At 39.2% G+C, this 22,560-nt stretch overlaps 1 protein-coding gene across 1 annotated transcript in view; it reads left to right on the top strand.

The window, feature by feature from the left end:
- cacna1ba (calcium channel, voltage-dependent, N type, alpha 1B subunit, a) overlaps positions 1 to 22,560 on the top strand; it is a 213,345-nt gene that overhangs the window by 175,043 nt on the left and 15,742 nt on the right. The window contains 11 exon segments of the mRNA XM_041787071.1: positions 691 to 807; positions 3,197 to 3,262; positions 3,374 to 3,465; positions 5,085 to 5,235; positions 6,181 to 6,308; positions 9,926 to 10,022; positions 12,846 to 12,951; positions 13,339 to 13,446; positions 16,243 to 16,364; positions 18,637 to 18,818; positions 22,071 to 22,203. Coding sequence (XP_041643005.1) covers positions 691 to 807; positions 3,197 to 3,262; positions 3,374 to 3,465; positions 5,085 to 5,235; positions 6,181 to 6,308; positions 9,926 to 10,022; positions 12,846 to 12,951; positions 13,339 to 13,446; positions 16,243 to 16,364; positions 18,637 to 18,818; positions 22,071 to 22,203 — 1,302 coding nt within the window.

Here is a 22,560-nt window from a genome sequence, read left to right as displayed (position 1 = left end):
ATTGAAGTTTCAGTGAGAAAAGGTGAAATCACCGTAATAACCACATGATGGCTGTGAAGCAGAACTTCTCAGCTTTCAGAAACCATTTGAATTTTTCATAGCACAAACAGTTGTGAAATTACAGTAATGCAAAGTGTGCTCGCCCAGTGCGCCGCCTACAACCAACAAGGTGTTAAAGGGTTAAATATTGCACTTGACAGAATAATCACTTTGAAGCTGTCTGAGTTCTGTTTCAGACCACAGAGGTATAGCATTGCAGCACTCACTGAAGTAATCAAACCTAAGTCAAAATTATAAAATACAACTCTCTACTTCATTGATTTACCACACTGGGGAGAATTGCTGGACAAGATATTTGCTGCTAAATAATTTAATTTGAAAAATGTTATTTAAATGTTATTGTGTTTTCCTGTTGAATTCAATGATCAGTTTTGATTTTCAAAGACAAATCATTTGTCAGTCCTAATCTAATTTTAGTTTTTTTTTTTTTTTTTTAATCTGTTCATTCAACTTGGTATTTAATAAGTTTTTGAGCCTAAAGGCTCAGGATTTGATGCGTTTGCTCATGCATGTTTGTCGCTGTGAAAGATTTTAACAATCTAAAACGACATTTTAAACAGTCTTCTGTTTTTCAGTCAGTAAAGAAAGGATTTACTGGTAAGGGCTTGTTGTCCCATGTTTATCAAACAGGACCGTCTGCTGAACTTGAGCTTCCTGAGGCTGTTCAGAGCCGCTCGGCTCATCAAGCTGCTGAGACAGGGCTACACCATCCGCATCCTGCTGTGGACCTTCGTCCAGTCCTTTAAGGTTAGGGTTACACACATACAGAATTTAAAGTGATGCTTTGATCCAACTTTGAGCTCTGATACCTGTGCTAAAGTAATGATACCTCACATAAATTGCATGTACCTGTTGAATATATCTATTGCATGGCATCTGTCTTACATCCATCAAGGCAATGGCCACTGAATGTGTTGGAACAGCAGTAGCTTTTAAAAAAAGAACCTCTCCCAACCGACAGAAGTATATTTCCGCCAAGGAAATCTTTCATTTGGGTTCTTTGCTCATATGTGGTCCAGCGTGTTTAAAAAACTACTGCTATCACTTCATTTGACTTAGTGGTCCACCAATCCCTGTTGTTTACTGGCTTGCAGTACAATTAGATCATGCCTGTAGCTACTGTAATTCTCTTCAGATGAAAAAGCTTTGCAAGATAGAAATGCCTGATGACAGACATGGGATCTGGCTGATCGACATATCACATTTGCAATGTTAGAAGCAGTGCTAATTAGAGCCTCACAAATAATTGAAGTCTAATCAGGATTTTGACCATCCCACAATCAAAGATATACAATTGTTGGCGATTTTTTATGTTTTACATACATGTTCTGCCTGTGAAAAACTTAACATGGTTGTCTAGTTAATGGAAATTATTTTTCTAAACATTACCCTGTTTAAATCTTGTCTGGTTATGACTTTACAAAGCAGATGGGATTCCCAGACTCCATTACTCTCATCAGGCAAATCCTTCTTTAAAAGCTCCAATCCACAACGTTGGATTGTCATTCAAGCTATAACATTAAATATTATTTGATAAAATACATTCTTAGATGAGGACTCCATACTTTAGTATCAGTTGAGCAGGTGGTACATTTAGCAGCTGCTGCTCGGTCATATTTGACTAAATTTCAGCGCAGATATCAGGGGCTAAAATGCCGGAATACAATTTTTGTTTCAGTTTAGCCCTGGAAAGAGGTTAGTCAAAGGACATAAAAGTTTTAACATTAAATGTGGGTTATGGTAAAAAAAATTGCCCTTTAGATAAAAAAATATTACGATTAATAATCAGCATCTCGGGGAGCAGGTGACCTAGTGGTTAAAGTCGCTCCCCATGTATGCGGGTTCAAATCCGGCCTGAGGCCCTTTACCGCATGTCTCTCCCCCACTCTTGACCCTGTTTCCAACTCTATACACTGTCCTCCTCTATCAAATAAAGGCAAAAAAATGCCCAAAAATAAATCTTAAAAAAAAAAAAAAAATCAGCATCTCAATAATGAGCAAAGTAGTCATGGTTATCATTTTGGCAAAAAATTGTGCAGTAGTGTTGATTTGCTAGACTAAAACTATGCCTAAAAATGTAGGTCAACAACCTTTTTTTCCACGAGGAAGACTACACACTTGGCTAGAATTGAACTTGGTAATACAAACTCAGAGAAAAAGCAAGTTCTTTTTTTTCAAAGACTAAAACACTACAAAAACTCAATTATTTACTAGTTGATTTGTCTTATTTCAAGTTAATATCTTTTACTCTTGTTTTAATACAAATTGACACTGATGCGTCTAAATATGCATCTTATATAAAAATATAACACAAAAAAAGGCCTGAATGGCTTTAAATAATTAAAAAATGATTTGCAATTGAAACAAATGAATTCCATGTCCCATTAAATGAGAATTACTATCCAATTCAGTTTGTCTATCTCAACTTAGGACATTCAAAAGTAAAACTGTGCTTATTTAATAAGAGTAATGACATGTTTTGCCTTTAAGTTAGACAAATCCAGTTGCTAAGGTTTGAGTTTTGAAGTGGAAAAATCCAAAATGTTAGTTCTGGACTATCAGACATTCAAAATCAATGATATTTCTCCATTGTGCATTATTATGAGTGCTTTACAATTTTATTAATTTTAAATTTGGCTGTTGAAAGGAGTTCAAAAAGAGTAAATGTACTGACTTAAATTATAGATGCAAGATATTTTAATGCGTGATATTGATATTGTTTGGCAGAAATGTTTTTATCTGCTGTATTTAGAGCTTAATTATAAGGCAAGAGACTAACTGTGAGCCTTAAACACTTTGAATGAGCCCTTAACCATAAAACAACTACCAGACTGTCTACTTCCCTGCTCCTCTCTCAGCTCTACTTGACTCAGCCTCTCTTTGCTCAAGAGACACTTGATGTTTAGTAACAATGGCAAATAGGTGTCTCTGTATTTATATCAGCTAAGATGAGTTTGGAAACTTTGCATATTGGATATCAGCAAGAATTGTGCATCCCTAGTTTGTACCAGAATCAGTTGTATTCTTTTATATCCAAACACCAACCTACAGACACCAGTGTAAAGATCAATGCTGGAATAATTCAGAGGTGCTATTAATAATTAAATGTGTTTTGGTTTGCTGTTGTTCCCTTCAGGCCCTGCCTTATGTTTGCCTGCTGATTGCTATGCTGTTCTTCATTTATGCCATCATTGGGATGCAGGTGAGTGAATCTGCTCTGATGCTGTTACAAAGGCCGCGATGTTCATGCTGTAGCCCGAATGTGAAAAAGATGAACTTATTAAAGGTGTTTCTCTCTGTGTTTCTTCTGCAGGTGTTTGGGAACATTGAGCTGAATGAAGACACAGCCATCAATCACCACAACAACTTCCGCACCTTCCTCCAAGCTCTCATGCTGCTGTTTAGGTTCATGAAGCATTATTATTTCTGTCTAATGAGCAGATAGATCACTGCGGTGGATAAAAATGGACAGTTTTCAATAAAATAAAACCATTTACCACCTTTCCACAGTTTGAAATTTCAGCCCAGAAGGAGCAGAATTATTGTATCAAAACCAGAGTGAGTGAGCACAAAAAGAAATTATGTGGTCACTTTTTATAAAACTGAAACACTCTGTGGATGTAGGACTGTACTGTTCATAAATGCCAACATTTAATGCAATACAGCATATCACAGAAATACTACAGACATGTAAACCCATATTTTATTCACTATAGAACATGTTTATCATTGTGAAGCATCCCCTCTTCTTCTGAAAACATCTGGGAAGTGAGGAGGCCAGTTGCTGAAGTTTTGGGGGACAAATGTTGCTAGATGATTCTAGCTCCTCAATAGTTCAGGGTCTTCTTTGCTGGAATTTTCCTTTTATGATGCTCCAAATGTTTTCTGTTGGTGGAAGGTCTGGACTGCAGGCAGGCCAGTTCAGAACCTCTTCTCCTGTGAAGCTATGCTGTTGTGATGGATGTCTTGCAGAAATTGTTAAGGCCTCCCCCTAAAGAGACGTTGCCTGATGGGAGCATTATGCTGCTCTAAAACTTATATCTACTTTTAAGCATTGATAGTTCCTTTCCAGATGTGTAAGCTGCCCACGCTGTAGGCACTAACGAAACCAAATTTTGATTCATCTGACCACAGAACAGTTTTCTATTTTGCCTCAGTCCATTTAAGAGGAGTGTTGGCCCAGAGAAGAAAGCAGCATTTCTGGATCATGCTCACATACATAAGTACATAACTTACATTTGTGGATGGCATGGTGAACTGTGTTGCCAGTGATATCTGGAAGTGTCCCTGAGTCCATGCAATGGTTTCCAGTACAGAATCATGCCTGTTTTAATGGTGTGCCACCTGTGGGTCAGAAGCATCCCATATTGACCTGCAGCCTTGTCCCTTTCTCATAGAGATTTCTCCTGCTTCTCGGAATCTTTTGATGATACTTTGGACTGTAGATGGTGGGATATTCCCAGTCTTCACAATTTTACATTGAGGAACATTTTTCTGAATTTGTTTTAGCTCATATTTTGCAGATTGATGAACCTCTCCCCATCTTTAGTTCTGAGAGACTCTGCCTCTCTTTTATACTGAGTCATCTTACTGACCTGTTGTCACTTAACCTAATTAGTTATAAAATGCTCGTCTGGCTATTTTCATTAGTATATTTAATCCAGGTTTTTTTGTGCTGTCCCTACTTTTTTGGATGTGTTGCTGCCATCAAATTCAAATTGAGCTAATATTTTCAGTTTTGGTCACCGTTTTGCCATCTGATATGCTATGTTCTATTGTGGATATATTATGGGTTTATGGGATTTGCAAATCATTGTATTCTGTTTCTATTTATAACTTACAGAATGTCCCTACTTTTTTGGAATATAGGTTGTACATCTTTTTGTGTAAGAGGCATTGATTAACCATCATTTTGATGCCATCAAATACTTATTTCATTATCAGTAGCTGTGCTTAAGGTAGCCTATAGGGATGAGGCTTAATATTGTAAAACTTTCCTCTCTCTCTCTCTGTCTGTATTTCAGGAGCGCTACTGGCGAGGCCTGGCACGAAATCATGTTATCATGTTTAAGTCATCGGGTCTGTGACGAGCGATCAGGGTCTCAGGGGAAACAATGTGGAAGTGATTTTGCCTACTTCTACTTTGTCTCCTTTATCTTCCTCTGCTCCTTCCTGGTCAGTACTGACACACCTGATGTCCTGTGATTTATTTGCTGTTTGATAGTTCTGTCAGGCCACAATGATGCTGCAAAAATCTCTTTATATGTTAGGGGTTGGAATCAGTGGAATTGGACTCATGGAGATGTTGTGTTATGTTTTTATATTTTTCCAAAGAACAAAATGCACTAGCTAAAGATACATTATTTTCCCCTCTCTTTTGTTAAGTTTTCTGCTTTGAAAGATATAAATGTATTTTTAAATGATTTTATTTTAATTCAAAGCCAGCTAGTTGGTGTTTTAATAAGAAGTAGCTGAAACAACCAGGGGCTTATTGAGTCCTTGATCCGAAAATAGGTGGTTCAAGTACTCAGAGAAATAGTGCTGTCCATTCTGGAGCTAGTCTGTTGCTAAAAGCAACAGGCCAAAAACATGTAAAACTCAGGTCAAGAAAAGAAAGGTCTTAGCTACAAATATGATTGTCCTAGGTCAGGAACTTGCTACCTTTAAGTCTTAGACATGGGCGATTTAAGCCCTTGAATTTCCTCTCAGCACCCCTAAAATAATTATAACAGAAACCAGTGCCCCATTAGATTTGAGATTAGATTTAATTTGAGAGAAATGTTGCAAATTTTCTAGTTTTGAATTTTAGCAACAAAACACAGGATATTAAATGCCATTTCCAATTTAGGATGCAGGGAATATGTGTGGCTTCCTTATTTATGTCAGATAAATCAATAATGAGCAAGCTTATGGTGTAGTAGTTATAAAACATTTCTTGTTTTTCTTAATATCAGTGGTTTAGCAAAAGGATTTTACTTTTCCAAGGAACCCTTGTCTCATTTTACTAAGGTGCTGAGCACCCATGCAGATCTGATCCTAAAACTTCCCCTGGTCTTAAGCCAGGCATACACTGTGAGATTTCAAGTCAACTCTCTAACAATCATTGGTTTGATGTTCCAGATGCTGAACCTGTTTGTGGCTGTCATAATGGATAACTTTGAGTACCTAACCAGAGACTCCTCCATCCTGGGGCCTCATCACCTCGATGAGTTCATCCGGGTTTGGGCTGAGTACGACCCGGCTGCATGGTATGTTCACTGCTCCCTGTGGGCCCCAGAGAACGTAATTACTAAGTGAACTAGAGGTCATAGGTGCCCTAACGTTATTTCTCTCTTCCCCGTTTGTGGCTAAGGTAACTGAATGAGGCCTCATACGCAGGCCTTGTTCCTAAAGCTTGATGTTTGCAGTCAGCCCACTGATGATCTTTGTTTTATTTTAAGCTGTCCTCAACGTCTGTTTATTTATGTGCTTGTTCTTTTCCACAGCGGACGGATTTCCTATAAGGATATGTACAATTTGTTACGCGTTATCTCACCCCCCCTTGGCTTAGGGAAGAACTGCCCTAATAGGGTAGCATACAAGGTTTGCAAATACCAGACATTTCCGTCACTAGGGTGCTTTGTGTACCTCTATGCCAAGAGACTTTTAACTGAATGGCTGTGCACCAATGAAATCGCCTCTACACTAGCACCCACCCCTTCAAACTGACTGGCTTTGGTTGATGATGCCGGAGAGGAAACAAAGCTTTCAAAGCCACGGCATGGTCCCAACATGCCGCCTGCCATGCCTTATTTCTGTCTGAGATGTGTAGACAGCAGACATAGTTTCAGCCCATTTCTATAACCAACTATATCTATCTATCAACTATAACCCTCAAAAGAAATTTATTTTTAAATTAAGATCTACAAAAAATCTGAATCTGATCAGGAGAATACTTTTACAGAGACATCTGCCTAGGGGTGACCCCAGATAGTCAAATGTTTGACGATTTGTTCAAAAGAGCCTGAATCAACTGCCAATCTTACAGTGGAACACCCTTTTCTAAGAAAGGATGATCCCATTGTAGGTATGTAAGGGTGTTAAATGTCTAATTTTACAGAGATTTGCCAATTTTCTTTAAAGAAATCATGCTTCATAACCTATCTTGGTCCAATATGATCTTATTTATGCTTAAATGTAAATCTGAAAGTAACTCATGTACTTTGAATCAATCTCCTTGCCTCATAAGAGATAAACCATCTAGCAGCATGTCCTAGCAGTTATTGTTCCGTAGCTTGCTGTATTCCCTTGACTCGCCCCTCTGGGGAAAAATAATTTTTTTAATGGCTCTGAATGAAATTCCTTTGGCATAATCTAGTGTTTCTCACAGGTCTGAAGTTTACTTGTAGCCAGTGGAAAGGGCCGTGATTACATGCAAGCTCAAAAAAGCAAAGTTGTTTGGGCTGTTAAAATGAACATGTTAACACTCGTGATTAATCTGAAAACCTTAATTGGTTAGAAAAACAAAAACACAAATGACCAAGTTTGACTACTACCTCCTCTCATAGCCCTCCAGTGTGGATGTTTATGCGCTACAGGTCGAGGAAGTGAAAGTGATGATTGACATTCAATTTTAAAATTTGCCGCATGGAAGTTTAGAAAAAAAAAAACAAAGCTGTACCTTAGCAAAGATGCTAACATCAACACTGAATCAAGTTGTTGTCGTCAAGTCATACTGGTGGAGTCCTGCAGACCTGGATTTGTCAACAAAATGACAACAACTAAGCTCACTGATGCAAAAGCTTAATGGGCAACCAAAGACTGCAGATCAACAACATCATCGAAGACGAGGGGCTTCAAGGCAGACAGTTTCATTCACTTTGCAGCAAAAGTTAACTTTTAATGCGTATGGATATTATTGCTCAACAAATTAAGATTGTTTTTTACCAACCATCACAACTAAGCTAAAGTGTTCTATAAAGTTTAAAAACTATAGTTATAATAATTGTAATTCTCTAATATTGAACAAAAATGCAAGTTAATGATAGTATTTTAAATGTGCGATTAATCCTGATTAATAGCAGGGTATTTGTGTGATTAACTTGATTATTTTTTTAATCAATTACCAGCACTATAACTTATATGTAATAATGTAGAAATAATTGACATTTAACATAATAATGTGATTAATTCAAACATTTTCATTCATATATTTCTTTAACTATTAAGATTATGGACTTTCATTATAAGAGCAAGACTTTCAGATTTTGAATATTTTGTGCCTGATCCCACAGTGAAATTCAGACTCATGCTGGAGACATGAACCTTAAACATGCTTTTAAATCCACGTCAGGTGATGATCCAATCTTTCTTCTTCCTGTTGATTTTTTTAGTGAATGCACGTGGAGAAAACTTGCAGAAGCCAAGAGGGAGAGGAACGTGAGTTCAAATGCTTCTGTACAGCAGAAAATAAAACAACAAATGTTTGGATATGAAAATGCCAAAATAGGCTGTCAAATATATCTGGGTGGCCTACCTAAGTTTAGCCTGCACTGCAGCCTAAAACAGTCTTTCTTAACCAGGATGCCAAGGCACCCTTGGGAGGCCTGCTTGCATCATCAGGGGTGCCTTTAAAATGCTTTAAAAATCAACCAAAAATACTGTGACTAACATGAATATGCGAATCATTACCATTCCAATATGAATAATCAAAATATTCTTTTTAGCCTCTTTCCTGAAATGCAAGACAAATGCAACTTTAATTCAATTAAAAAATCCACAATGCGTATTTATTTAAACAAAATGACAAAATAAATGCATTTTACACCCCACTTCCCCGATAAACGCATATACATATTAGCCATATTTCATAGAGCTTGTTGAATTACCTAATTATCATGAAAAAAACAGCTTTGTTAACTCAAGAAAAGGGACAAATGAGTAATAGTACAATAAAATGTATGGACATATGTTTGCTTATAGTCTCAGTACTTCGGAGACTTTTGCCCCCTTTTTTGCATGCACGAAGTTGCAGCCCACTGAAAATTGCCACTTTTGGCTCCCTACCCTCCAGTTGAGAATCACTGCTTTAGAGCTTTATCCTGATAGTTTGAATACTTCATGAATACCCTGGCAGTCATATAGGATGTAGTTTTTTTAATCCATACATATTGACTGGGGTGACTTGACATTTTGCCTTGTCGAAAGGCATGGAAATCATGATTGTTATCCTGCCACAAAGAAATGGTGATGTGATATTTGTTCCATATTATGCATCCTTTTGTGGTTTATCTCTTATGTGATAAAGGAGATTTTGAATCAATTTCCAAATAAAGGCATATAGTCAATAATCAGTTGACTCATCAGATTCGGCTATGTAAATCCTTCATCGGGGACACCCCTACATAGCCAGGCGAGGAATGAAGCCCCAACCAAAGCTAAGGCTGGCATTGAAACCTTTGTCTCTGTGCACCTTGGTTGAAGTACCAGTGGGATGTCTGCTAGCATGCAGAGGCAGACATCTCTGTTACGATGCTGTCATTTCTCTTCCCTGTCATCGTCAGCATCCTGTGTGTTGGATCCACTCATGATCCCTTCTTCTCTACCCTCGTCCCCACACCCACCAGACTCACTCTCTACCATTCCATGTTTTCCTATCAGGGATCCTGATGTCCACTCCGATGCATCCCCGTGCCCGACACAGCGGCTGAGGATGTCATCCACCTTTACATCCCACTCTTGGAAATCTATTAACAACAGATTTCTGTTTTCCTTTCCATTCTTCTTTTTTTTATTCCCTTTCTTTCTCCTCTCCTTCTCTAACTCCCCATCCTTCTCTGTTTGCGTTTTTTTGTTTATTTATTTTTGATTTCCTCCCCCCGTGAAGTGGCCGTATCAAGTACCTCGATATGTATCAGATGCTGCTCCACATGTCCCCACCCTTAGGTTTGGGAAAGAAATGTCCGCCAAGAGTCGCCTACAAGGTAGACCCCTCCTCTTCCTCCACCTCCTCCCCCTGTGCTCGACTACCTCTCTCCCATTGGCGTGACCTTAAGCCAATGTCTGTGCTCTGCAGTGTTCCCTCGTTTCCTCTCTTTGTTTTGCTAGTGCTCTGATATTTTTGGTGTAAGCCCCTACCTCATCTTTACTGTCTCTACTCTTTCTTTGACCGTACCTGCTTTTTAAATAGTGTTAATGATTCAGAGCTTAACTAAGGACACTTAAAGTCATGGTTGATAAGATCTATTATGCTCATGGAGGAATTTTGCTCTCCTATTTCACTATTTTCTTTGAACTGTACGCAGCAGTTGGGGTTTTATTTTGTGGAGCAGTGTGGATGTATGCGTGTGTAAAGATGTGTGTATGTGTAGCTTTGTTAGCTTTCTGTTGTAGTTAAACAATCTATGTGTGCATTAAACTTTGCTGTTCTGTCTCTGCTGCTCATTCACTGACATTCTGTCTCTCATCTCACCTCAGTCTCTCCTCTGTTCTGAATGTTTGAGTGTGACAGAGTTTGTCTGGGTGCTTGAATGTTAGTGCTACTCAGTATGTATTAAAGCAGACATCAGTGCCTGGTGTAGTCTTTTTATCTGGGTATTGAATTAAATTATAGTATATTCTTATTCAGTTATTCTTACTGAATTAAATTGATTATTTTATGAATGTAGCCTCAGTAAAAAGGTAAAAACACAGTTACTGTAGGTGTATAAAAAAAACACATAACCTTACTGCTGATAGAGATGTCAGCTGATGTTAGCTGTTCTCCCACAACACATCAACAGTGTTTGTTTTGCAAGAACAGATAAAGTTTTGTTTAAAAAAAAAAACCTCAATTCCATAAAGGTTGGGACACTGTGTAAAAAGTAAATAACAGAATTAAATGAGCTGCAAATCTGAAAAAGCCATATTTTGTTCACAATAGAACATAAACTTTATATCTGATGTTGAGAAAGAGACATATTACCATTTAAAGAAACATATTTTGAATTTGAAGGTGGCAACACTTCAAGGATAGGAAAACAAAATGTTGGAAAATTAAGTGTTACTAATCACAAACAACTGGAGGAATATTTTGCAGCTAATTGGGTTAATTGGCAACAAGTAAGTAACATGACTGGGAACACAGAGAGCCTTTTAGAGAGGCAGTCTCTCAACAAAATATTCAGAGAATCTCTGTGTGCAAGGGACAAGGACGAAGGTCAAAATTGGATCCTTACGATTTTGGGGTCATTATGGCCGCTACATTAAAAACAGACTTGATTCTGTACTGGAAATCACTGCATGGGCTCAGGAACACTTCCAGAAATACTGTCTGTCAACACAGTTCACAGTGCCATCCACAGTTAGAGCTCTGTCATGCAAAGAAGCCACGTGTGAACATGATCCAGAAATGCTGCAATGTTCTCTGAGCCAAAGCTCTTTTGAAATGGACTGAGGCAAAATGGAAAACTGTTCTGTGGTCAGATAATTCAAAATTTGAAACTCTTTTTAGAAACCACAGACGCTGTGTCATGCAGACTACAGAAGAAAGGAATCATCCAGCTTCTTATAGTTCAGAAGCCTGCATCTCTGATTGTATGGCATTGCATTAGTACCTATGGATGTGGGAAGATAACACATCCAGATAGGAACTATTAATGCTGAAAAGTAGATAGAGGTTTTATAGCAACATATGCTCCCATCCAGACAATGTCTCTCAGCTAATATTTATGAAGTGGTAAAATGTCTCAATTTCAGCATTTAGAAGGTTGTTCATTTTCTACTGTGAATAAAATATGTGGTTATCAGATTTGACAGTCATTGCATCATTGTTTCTATTTACATAGCATCCCAACTTATTCAGTCATGTCGGCACGTTGTAGCATAAGTAATAACTTGTTTTTCAGGCAGTTTCAATTTTGAAAATTCCTTTCTTAAATTTAATACAAGAACCCTTTTGTAAGTTTCACCTCTAGCGTCAGCTGTGCCTTACCTTTAATTTCCTGTCTTTCAGTATTGGGTCTGTTTGATTGATTGTGCAGCCTGTTGTTGTGCGTCTAAGTGTGTGCGGTTTTACATGTGTGTGTTTTTCTGTGTTTCCCCCTCAGCTCTCCATCCCCGTCTCATTCTGACTCTGGTCTTTCTTACTTTCTGCCTTCCTGCCACTGATAGCACATGTAGGCGAATGCTTTTTGTGTTCAGGGGAGCTCAACTCTTACAGTAACAATCCCACAGCACTCATTCTGTAAGCATCCAGTGGTGCCATACGCCCTTTAAGAACCAAGTCTTCCTGCTCAGGCTGCTCAAGCTTGGTAGAATGGACATCCTTTACTGCTAGTTTCCACTGCACACGTATGCAAACACCACCCCCCTCAACTTTTGATGATTGTTAGGATAGCAAACACAGAGTCGAGCTCCTGCGACTGTCGAGGCACCTCCATGGTTATGCGTTACATGCCTTCTCTCACCTTTCTTTCGGTCAATGTCAGTCTTGCACCAGTGCACTTTGACTTGCAGCGTAGTGCATACTGTAGCCTTTAGCAGTGAATGTGAATGTCTAGTTTGTCTCCTCTGTTCGTACTTGAAGAGAATGCTTTTTGTGTGCTGAACTGAGTCTACTATGTCACCAATGCGGCCAAACATGCACAACCAAATTAATTAAAGCAGATCTAAAGTATTTCATGCTAGGAGGGTTGATAAGTGGAGGGTACTGGATCACACCAGCACACAGATTGATTTCTCTGGCTGACTTCAATGTTCTGATCAGGCTGTTTGCTCTCATTCAGTGCTGTAACGTCTCTCTGTCACGGCTCATCTCCTCTCCTTAGCGTCTTGTCAAAATGAACATGCCCATCGCTGACGACAACACTGTCCACTTCACCTCCACCCTGATGGCACTGATCCGCACCGCCCTTGAGATCAAGCTGGCTTCAGGTCAGAGAAACACTCTAAGCATGACGATCATAGAGGAGAAGAAAATAGAAAGAGGAGACTAAATGAGGAAAACTAACCCTAATATCAAAAATGTAAACCTCATATCACCTCATTTAGCAGTAAAGTGAATTCTACAGCTAACAGAAGGCCAGTTTAGAGAAGCTAAAATCAGGGTGATTGGATGTTGTAAGAAGCCGAGCTTCTGCATTGTGAAGTAGATGAAGGCAAGAGAGGGATTCATAGGTGATACCAGTAAAAATGGAGTCTGGTGACTGATGAATTTTACAGGGTATGATTAAGTGAGTGTTGTTTGTATTTTGAGGATCCTGTGCAACTGCTGGAAGAATGATTTTCTAACGATAAATGAGTTTTTTAATGTTTTTGCAGGTATGGTAGCTCAGAGATTGTCTGATGAGGAGCTGAAGAAGGAACTGTCCACAGTGTGGCCCAGCCTCTCTCAGAAGACCATGGACCTTCTGGTGACGCCACATAAACGTATGCATTTCATTTATGAGCACTTTCACTCCGCAGTGTCAGATAAAAATGTGTACCTCCTTTTCAGGCCACAATAAAGAAATAGACAGAACTGTAAGATGAGATACATGACAACCCAAGTTAAGTAATCATTTTCATACTAAAACATCAAAGGCAGTGAAGGTTGTTGCAGTAGTAATACTGCTCAGTACAAGAGGACCTGCAGGTTTAGACATTTGGTGTATGTGCTTGGCTGAGGAGCCAGTGGTGTATAGCTACCATCTGTGGAGTTATGACTGATTGCTCTATGTCAGAAGACCCCCTAGAGGTAGCAATACCATAGTGCATTGGATCTTCGGTTGGCCCTGGATAACCGTCCCATTTCGGTGAGTAGAACCGTTCATGACAGGGCTGGACCTGGTGCTAAACGACTTGTAAATGACCTGATTTCACTTTCTAATGAAAGTGAGCTCTTGATCTCTCTTTTTAGGGCGACTATGGCTTAGTAAGTATAGTCTGAGCTCCTGCAGTCACATGTCAATGTGTCAACTTGCTCCCACTGCTTCATCAGTGGTGTGTAAATGTATATGGATGCTGTTTGAAAGCTATCAACTAATATTTTTTGCCAATTCTGCAAAACTGCTTTGGATAATCAGATGACTAGAAAAGCACCATGAAAGCTCAAGTCATTTACCTATAATTCTCTCACCATGGGGTGAGAGAATTATGGGTGAATGACACATAGGAGAGCCTGGGGGAAGAAAAAGAGTCCACAGGGTTTGTGTCCACAGCAATAGGTTCATTCCATAGTTTTGTTCCAACCCACAGCGTTCGCCTCTACCAGCTAGGCCTGTTTCCTAGAACTTGATTTTTACTCTTGCTTCAAAGTTACGCCATACATCTACATAGCCCTAAACCTAATTCAGATTTAACGTGTACTCAGAATGCAATCCTCTTAAATATAACTGTGAAGACCAAAAGTCCTGTGTTAGCTTTATAAAGTGAACTGAATAGAACTGAATTATTGAATTAACAGAACTACACAAATCTACTTGCCAACACTTTCAGTAACTAAGCGAGTGCACAACATTCCCATCCTCTGCTTCAGCTCATACAGGGGCCTTACTTTCAGTCTTTTCAGATGTCTTCTCTCTTCTTCTTTGCAATAAATGGAGTTTAACCAACTGCTGCTCATTGGATATTAGCTCCTACTTCAACATAATATATTTATTTCCACAGAGAACCTGGGCCGCCTGCTTTTAGCATTAGGTATCTTTGAGCTGTGTGCATCGCTTGATGGCATTAGTTCACACAGGAGTCTTCAGCTCAAAAGAAGCCAGTTAGCTGATCTCAACACTGTTTGATACAATGGCTGAGGCTAAAAGACGTGTAATGTACATGTGCAAAAAGTGTTCACTTTTAGAACCTGATTCTTGCTGGTTTACTTAAAGATGAAAATTGTTATTTAAAAAAAGTTTGCACTCTGGAACTTATCAAATGTTCTAAATGTTTTTAGAAAAACAACACAGCTGGATCAGCTGAAATTTGTAGCGACATCAGACATCAGGAACTCTCTTGACTTTAAAGCTTTATCAAAAGGAATATTTCCATACCAACTTCCAATAATTTTATTCATCCGTCATCCAGATTTTTATTGTGTCAAAGCATCTGTGTGTATACAGTCAACATAAATGACAGCACAGTGCCGGAACAAACCACACAATGACATCAATGGGGCAGTAAGAAATGCTACTGGAAAGATAGACTTTTCATAGAACTAGACTGTCAATGTGGTAGAAAGGTGAAAAAATGTTTGAACAAGCTACACTGGTACTACTACTGATGATAGATTGAATATAAAAGCCACATGTTTTCCTGTGTTGACCTTACAGAGAAGGAATAAGAGATTAAACATTTGACAGAACTGCACGGTGAAATTGACTGCAGCAGAGCGACACCACTCCTGTGATCACTGGTGCACCATTACCGCAGCGGCACCACCAGCTGTCCTCGGCTCGAGCCGGTGCTTCCCCCCTCTCCTCACTGTGTTGCTTCACCCTCTGCTGCAGCAGCCTCCTGCTCCTCTGTGAGCTGTGATGTCTCTGCTCTACCAGTAGCCCTGAATGTCTGACTACAACACGACTATATCAATTTCATTCTCTTCATTATCCACAGTAGCATTGCTCTCCTGACGTTATGTTGTGATTCAGGCTCTGCCGCTCTCTAAAGGCAACTTGTTTTGCTGATACATGCTGAGGGAGCTTTAACAGCGAACACTGAGGAGAGTGGAACATTGTTAATTTGCATATGATATCTGAATGAAAGTGAAATACAGCAACATTTCCCATTCAGGTTTTGTGAGATTGCAGAGGTATTTATTCTTATGATCACATGTAGTGGTGGTATTTTTCTGTAAGGATGGTGATACAGCTTTTGGTGTGTATCCATGTATGTGCATTACTGCGTAAACATCAACATGAGAGAATGCAGGAGCCATGAGTTACTGTTGGCTTTGGTTTTGCTGCCACCTTTTGGTGAGATTTGTGCGCACCATCTAACCACACGAAGGCATTCCCAGCCTGTTGATGCTTATTTTGTTTACCTTTGAGATGTTCTTTAATCCATTAGTCTGACAGAAACTGGAACAAATCAAATCAGTCTGTAAGAATTTCCTTTAATTAAAGCGCTGAGCTGTCAAGCGGGCTCATAGAGGTGAATTGAAGATGAAGGAATGAGTCAGCAGAATCTCTCCTCTCCTCTTTTCCCCTCATTGTATCCTCCATGCTCACATCCTTTCTTCTCTTTTCACATATTCAGCCAATGAACTGACAGTGGGGAAGGTTTATGCGGCTCTCATGATCTTTGACTACTACAAGCAGAACCGAGCGAGGAGGCTGCAGCTGCAGCAGCAGCAGCAACAGAGCGCTTCAGGCTCCCAGGTACAACATCCAAAGCACACATGCCTGCACACAGCACACACGGTCACACAGATACACACTCTGAAGCACATACACATTGGATGAATGCCATAGTGCAAACCTGTATGCATGTGCACATACTTATTATGCCTGCAGATACACACTATGACTGTATGCCTGCATGCATACACACGTGATGAGATAGTAATTTTGTATCCACCAGATGTTGGCTAGGTAGGGCTGGGCAATATGGACCATGAATCATGTATTGATATTTTTTAATCTAATGATGAAAAACAGTGCTTGTCTTGGTGCTTATTCCTTTAAAGAAATAAAAAAAGGTTATCACCAGAATAGCGTCACGTTACCATGAAGAACTCCAAGTGGGCGCAGGAAGGGATTTCTGCATAGAGAAGTGCTATCAAAGGTTTTTATTTTCTTATTTGTCTGTTCCATCTGTTCAAATTGCAACAAAGAAAACAACATTCAGCCCCCTTTGAGTCCTAATAGTAAAGACATATTCAGACAAAAAGTTTTAAAATCTCACAGAGAAGAAATAGCATCAGAGAGGGACTAAAAACCTCCATCTCAAGTCTGGAGGAGTGGAGTCAAACTCTTAGTGTGTGTTTGGTTCCACAGCTGATATCAAGCCTGGTTTGCGACTCCATGATCATCAGGGGAGCCAAATCTTACCCCAAATTTGGCTTAAAATCCTTTTGTGTGTGGCCAGCCTTAGCTAAAATCTGGAGTCATCGCTGAATGTCACAGGTGCCAATCAAGCACCTGATTGTCAGCACCTTGGAGTACCAGAAGCTCAAAACAAGTCAATAGCAACAGCAAAATAAGCTGTTTAGCATTCACAGAGAGGATCTGGCAGTTACTCAGCTACTCACATACTCAGATCTGCTGCTCATTCCACAAATGCATGTTTCTTACATATGTGGAAAGGGAAATAAACAGGCTTTCCAACAGTAAAAGACTAATGCTAAGAACACAGAAATAGTCTACCAAACACTGATTTCCTTGCTTTTTGTGCTGAGTTTAGATGCTCCTGAATTATATAAAGACTAAAAGACTAAAAATGTTTATACAAGCATTAAAATTAACTTCATACATTTTAATAGTATCCCCCTACCCTATGTCTTGATTAGAAATATAATGATTTATTTTACAAACTTGACATTGCCCAGCCTTCTCACTGGTGGATAACAAAATCTTTTGACCACAGAGTAAAATCAACGACTGGTTTCCAACTAAAGTGGCCTGAATTAAAAACACATGAATCACCTCCAGCCAGAAAACGAACCTGCATTTGGCTGAGAGTTGGCTGTTTTTTTGCAAAGATCTTCATAAACTGCACAAATGCATGCTGGGTTGGATTATAGACTGTGTATAAGAAGTGGACATAGTAACACAGTGGTTTGTGAAATATTTGTTAAAAGCTTAAAGTCTGGTGTTTTACCACCATGCTCTGTTTTGTTGAAGCCAAAAGTGATTGAATGAAAGGGTAAGCTGGAGAAATTCATGCTTGAGCTTGCTTGGTAAGAAAGGTAAATCTGTATTCTACACTATTATTCACTTTTATATTAATCTGACAATTCAAATAAGCTAACTTGGCAAAAAAGGAATTGTAGTTAAATGGAATATTTAACAAGATATTTATCAGACATTGGAATTCCTGGATTCTTTATAGGTGCATTAATATTCTTGATTTAAATAACCAAAATCTGAAACCTACAGCCAGAACTTTTGCTTTGACGATGTTTATGTCCATAGTAGAGGAGAATCATTCTCCTTACATCGCCACAAGGGTGAATGTTTTCAATGCATATTCTGATGTATTTTCCATGTGTTTGAGTCAGTAATTCTGCAATTTTCTATGGTTATAGGAGGAAGATTTTTTTGCCTTGACTTTTGAAAGTGCTAATTAGGTCCATCTATACAGTGCTAATTAGGTATCTGTTGTATCTGCTGGACTTTTCAACCAGTGAAGTTGCCCCCTGCTGGTGGCTATAAAGAATGCATGTTGAAATCACTACTTCGGCTTCACTTTTAAAATCAAAGAGGCTTTTTCCACTTCTTATATTCACTCTTTGGTTTTCACACACTCACACACCCCCACAGTTACACACAGATTGTCTACACTGAAGCATGACAGCGAAAAATGAATATTCTGGCCCAAGACTCCACATGTGGGTGGTCCGAGCCCCCGCTGTCAGACCTGGGTCCAACAATATTCTGCCTGCTGCCTCTGAATGTCTTCAGCATGGTGCCATCCGTCTCTCCTCCACAGTGCAAGGTCGGGGCTCTGTTTAAGCCATTGCTGCCTCTGACTCACATGCAGGAGAAAGATCTGCCTATGATGTTAAACAGTGTGGAGCCTCCCAGCATGCTTCAGCCTCAGCCCAAATCCCACGCCAAGTCCCAGCCAGTGACCAGACCAAGCTCCAATTCCCTCAACAATGGAGGCACGCTGTAAGTTCAACGGGATTAAGACATAAACCAAAGTTTCAAAAACAAGTGTACAGTTATGAAATCAACACTTCTCATCCAGGTTACAAGAAGGTAAGGTTCAGTTTGCTATTCCTAGCTTAAAAATTGAATCACGATACCAGAGTTTTAAGCTTTGGTATGTTCAGACATCAAACAACATATCTGGTCTTTTTCACACTTGCATAAAACTCCGGAAAAAAATCCTGAGTGCACCTGAGAGACCTGCATGTTTGAAAGCAAACAGCAGAGTTTTCCCTCATACTTTACCCTATAATCTCCCTGCTAGCCTTCTAGAAATTTCCCCTCCCATTTCTCCCTAACCAGGGGGGAGTTTTCCTATGCAGCAAAACATTCTGCCGTGAAAGACAAGAGTTTACATGTAAGCCAGGAAATTTCCTTAGTAGGGTTGCTGTGTGAAAAAGGCTCATACCTTTACCTGGCAAGAAAAATCCCCAATCTCAAAACATAAGGGCATTCCTGTGATACTTAACCAAACAAAGCACTCAAATGCAAGACTCAAAAATACTGAAAGCAAGACAAACTGGCAGGGAAGGAAATAATTGGGGAAGACCAAATGCTCTTGGGAGGGGAAACAATTGCACACAAGTGAAACACATGAGGTAATCACAGACTCAGGAGAAAGGAAGGGACCAGCAGGAAGTGGCAATCTGGGACGAGACAAAAGGTAAGTATCTCAAAATTAAAAACGGAAATACAATTAAAGAAACAAGGAAAAAGGATGAAAAATAAAAATTAGATAAATTAAACCTGCAGACATGACACTTCCCTCTTTGGCTTGGTTTATTTGGATTTGTGTCAACATGCCAATCAAACCCTTTTTCAGAATAAAATAAGCAAGTCGACCAGGGAGAGGTGGTCTTGGCTTCCCTTTAATCAAACCCTAGAACTGTCATTTGAAGCGAGAATGCAGTTGACCCAGTGACAGCAGTAAATCATTCACTGTCTCATCAAACTCCAGTATCTACTACAGCAGATGTTGTAGTAGTAACATGGCTACTAGGCAATTCGATCACAACTGACAGTAAAATAATAATCATTTGCTATCCAATCGGGTCTTTGTTCCACCTTCAGCTCTAATTAGCCTCCAATAGCAACAAGCTTACTTTACTCATCTCATCAGCAGAGCATCACAGTTCTAGAGTACGTCAACTGGCCCAACGACATATTCAGTCCCCAGAATGTCATCCATTTCAGGAATTTGTGCTGCTCATCAATAGAGACGACCCTGCAAAGCTGCTCTCTATTTTTCACCCTGCTGAAAGATTTTCTGCCTCTAAGAGTTGTGGTTTAAAGAGTGACAGTGTTACAGTGTTTACTGCTAAATTGTGAACGCTTTGAGTGTTTTTTTCTGTCTCTCCCACATCAGGTTGGTGTTTGTACGATAAATGTGATCAAGGTAATGTAAAAACAACATTGGCCAAACATAAACTTTACCTGGGCATCACACATAAGTAAATTAACCCTCAAGCAGAGTTAATTTCATCTACTAAAACTATGACTAAAGATGTTTGTAGACAGCCTTTTTTTCCATGGCAAAAGCTAGACTAAGACAAACAAGAATAGATCTGTGTTGACTAAAACTGACTAAAAGTCAGTTTAGTTTTCATCAAGATGACTAAAACTAGACTAGAAATGTAGTTTTCGTCAGACATTCAAAATCTGTGATATTTCTCCACTGTGGGTAAATCTGTCAAAAACAATGCAGCCGTAGCTATTCTGCCTTTCAGCAGTAGAAAGCAGGGACCCCAGGTTAAGCAGAGTGCATAGAGCACACTACCATGATTCCAGACCAGATTTAGGCAAGAAAATAAATGCCTGGACTAAAACTAGACTAAAATGTTTTTGAGTTTTTGTCAACTAAAACAAGACTAAAACTAAGAGACATTTCATCTAAAGACTAATACTAAAATTAAAAATAGCTGCCAAAATAAACACTGCCCTCAAGATATCTGTTTTTAGAGATCAGGTCTCACTTGTGGACAGGTTGCACTCATGCTGCCTCTCTCTCTCGCGCGCTCACTTGTCAAACGTCAGCTTCTGCCATTGTTTAGTTATTGAATTTATGACAGAACTCCTGCCCTGGTTCTCAGGAATTAATAAACGTCGCATTTCCTCATTCCTTCTGTACACCAGCTGTTTCAAAATCATTCAGTGGTTGAAAACAAAAAATGACAACATATATTTTAAGGTGATTTAGTAAAAGATAGGCTACTGATGAGAGCAGAAATACAATGTGGAAGAGAAAGAACCAAAATGGATGAGCCTTTGTGGTAGTGGTGGGGGGCAGTGTAGGGGTGCCCCATACCAAAAAAAAAGGATTGTAAAGTTCTACAGTTTTTTTTTTTCAAGAAAAAAACATGAGAAACAAACAAAAACGGGGCTTTCATCAGCGTTAACAGGTAGACAATGAGGCTCAAAGCGTGTCAAACCAAATAATTCCTCGATTTTCTTTTACTTTCCTCATTCTGCAGAGCTTGTTAGCTTATTTTACAAAGTGGCTGAGCATATCCACATCTAATTTCTCTGCTTTTAACAAAAGAGTGCTGGATGTCATATTTTTTTTCAAGGAAAACTGAAATTTGTAGGAGAGGATTAAATATGTAATGAATCCAGTGTGGACAGTGAACATGCAATGCTGTGCGATGCAGCGTGATGTCTGATGCTCACACGCTGTTAGGACAAAGTGTAACACAGCAGAAGTCTCATCATTTTCTGCTTGGATATCAGCATAGGCTACATGGATGCTGTGCATCATTTTTGTGCCAAATTAAAGCATTGAATGTGGATTAAATTTACTGAGCTGTTAAGTTTGAAGATGTTTTCAATTTTAGACACAAAGCCATTCAGCTGCCAGCTAACCTGTCAGCAAGGTCATCTGGAACAAGGTCTAATGGATCTAATAGATGACAGAGGGTTTATCTCCACCTAGGGTAGCACAGTCAGCCATACATCTGTCAATAAGTTGATTTTATCTCCATGCTTAAATGCGCAGAAGAGAAATAATTGATTTAGATATCCTCATCTAAGCTGAACTTTACTGACTAAAAATGCTTACAGTTTGATACTGTTTCTACTTCAGAACAATCAACCACAAGATCACCAGAATTTAAAACAATCAAATGTCATCAATTCAAATTCTATTTGGGTAAAATTACAAAGTTCTGATTTGTTAGATGCACACTATAGTATTAATATCATTATAATGTCACACAGGCCGAGCCATGACCACATCAAGGCTTCAGCTTCCTGGGTAATGGACAAAACCAAGGAGGCACCAAAAGGTAAATCGAAGAAATCCACGTCCAGAGGCCCCTCAGAGGACACGCCAGACAACGACGCCAATAAGGTACTGCAGATACGTGTTCATTTTGTGTTTGTGAAACTATTTAAACCAGTGTTTTTCTCTATTAAAATTACATAACCACCTCACTGTTCAACTGACCCTTTGACCCCTCTCCCCCCATGATTAAGCCCCAGTCTCCTTTATTGCTGAAGCTAGAAATGTTCTTGTGTTTCAAATACATGGGCCAGACAGGGCCGAGTGGATCTGGCACCATGTGGTTCCTAGATTTCAAATGCTCTACCCACTTCTTGATGCATGAAGAAGCATGGGATGTAGAGGATGTATAAAATTAACACAAAAAGTAGGGAAATTTATGTTTGATAGATTTTTTTTTGTTGTTGTAACACTGCCTCTTTGCAA

Source organism: Cheilinus undulatus, linkage group 5 (assembly GCF_018320785.1).
Source record: "Cheilinus undulatus linkage group 5, ASM1832078v1, whole genome shotgun sequence".
In the NCBI taxonomy this organism is placed as follows: Eukaryota; Metazoa; Chordata; class Actinopteri; order Labriformes; family Labridae; genus Cheilinus; species Cheilinus undulatus.
This window is presented reverse-complemented; position numbering and strand designations above follow the sequence as displayed.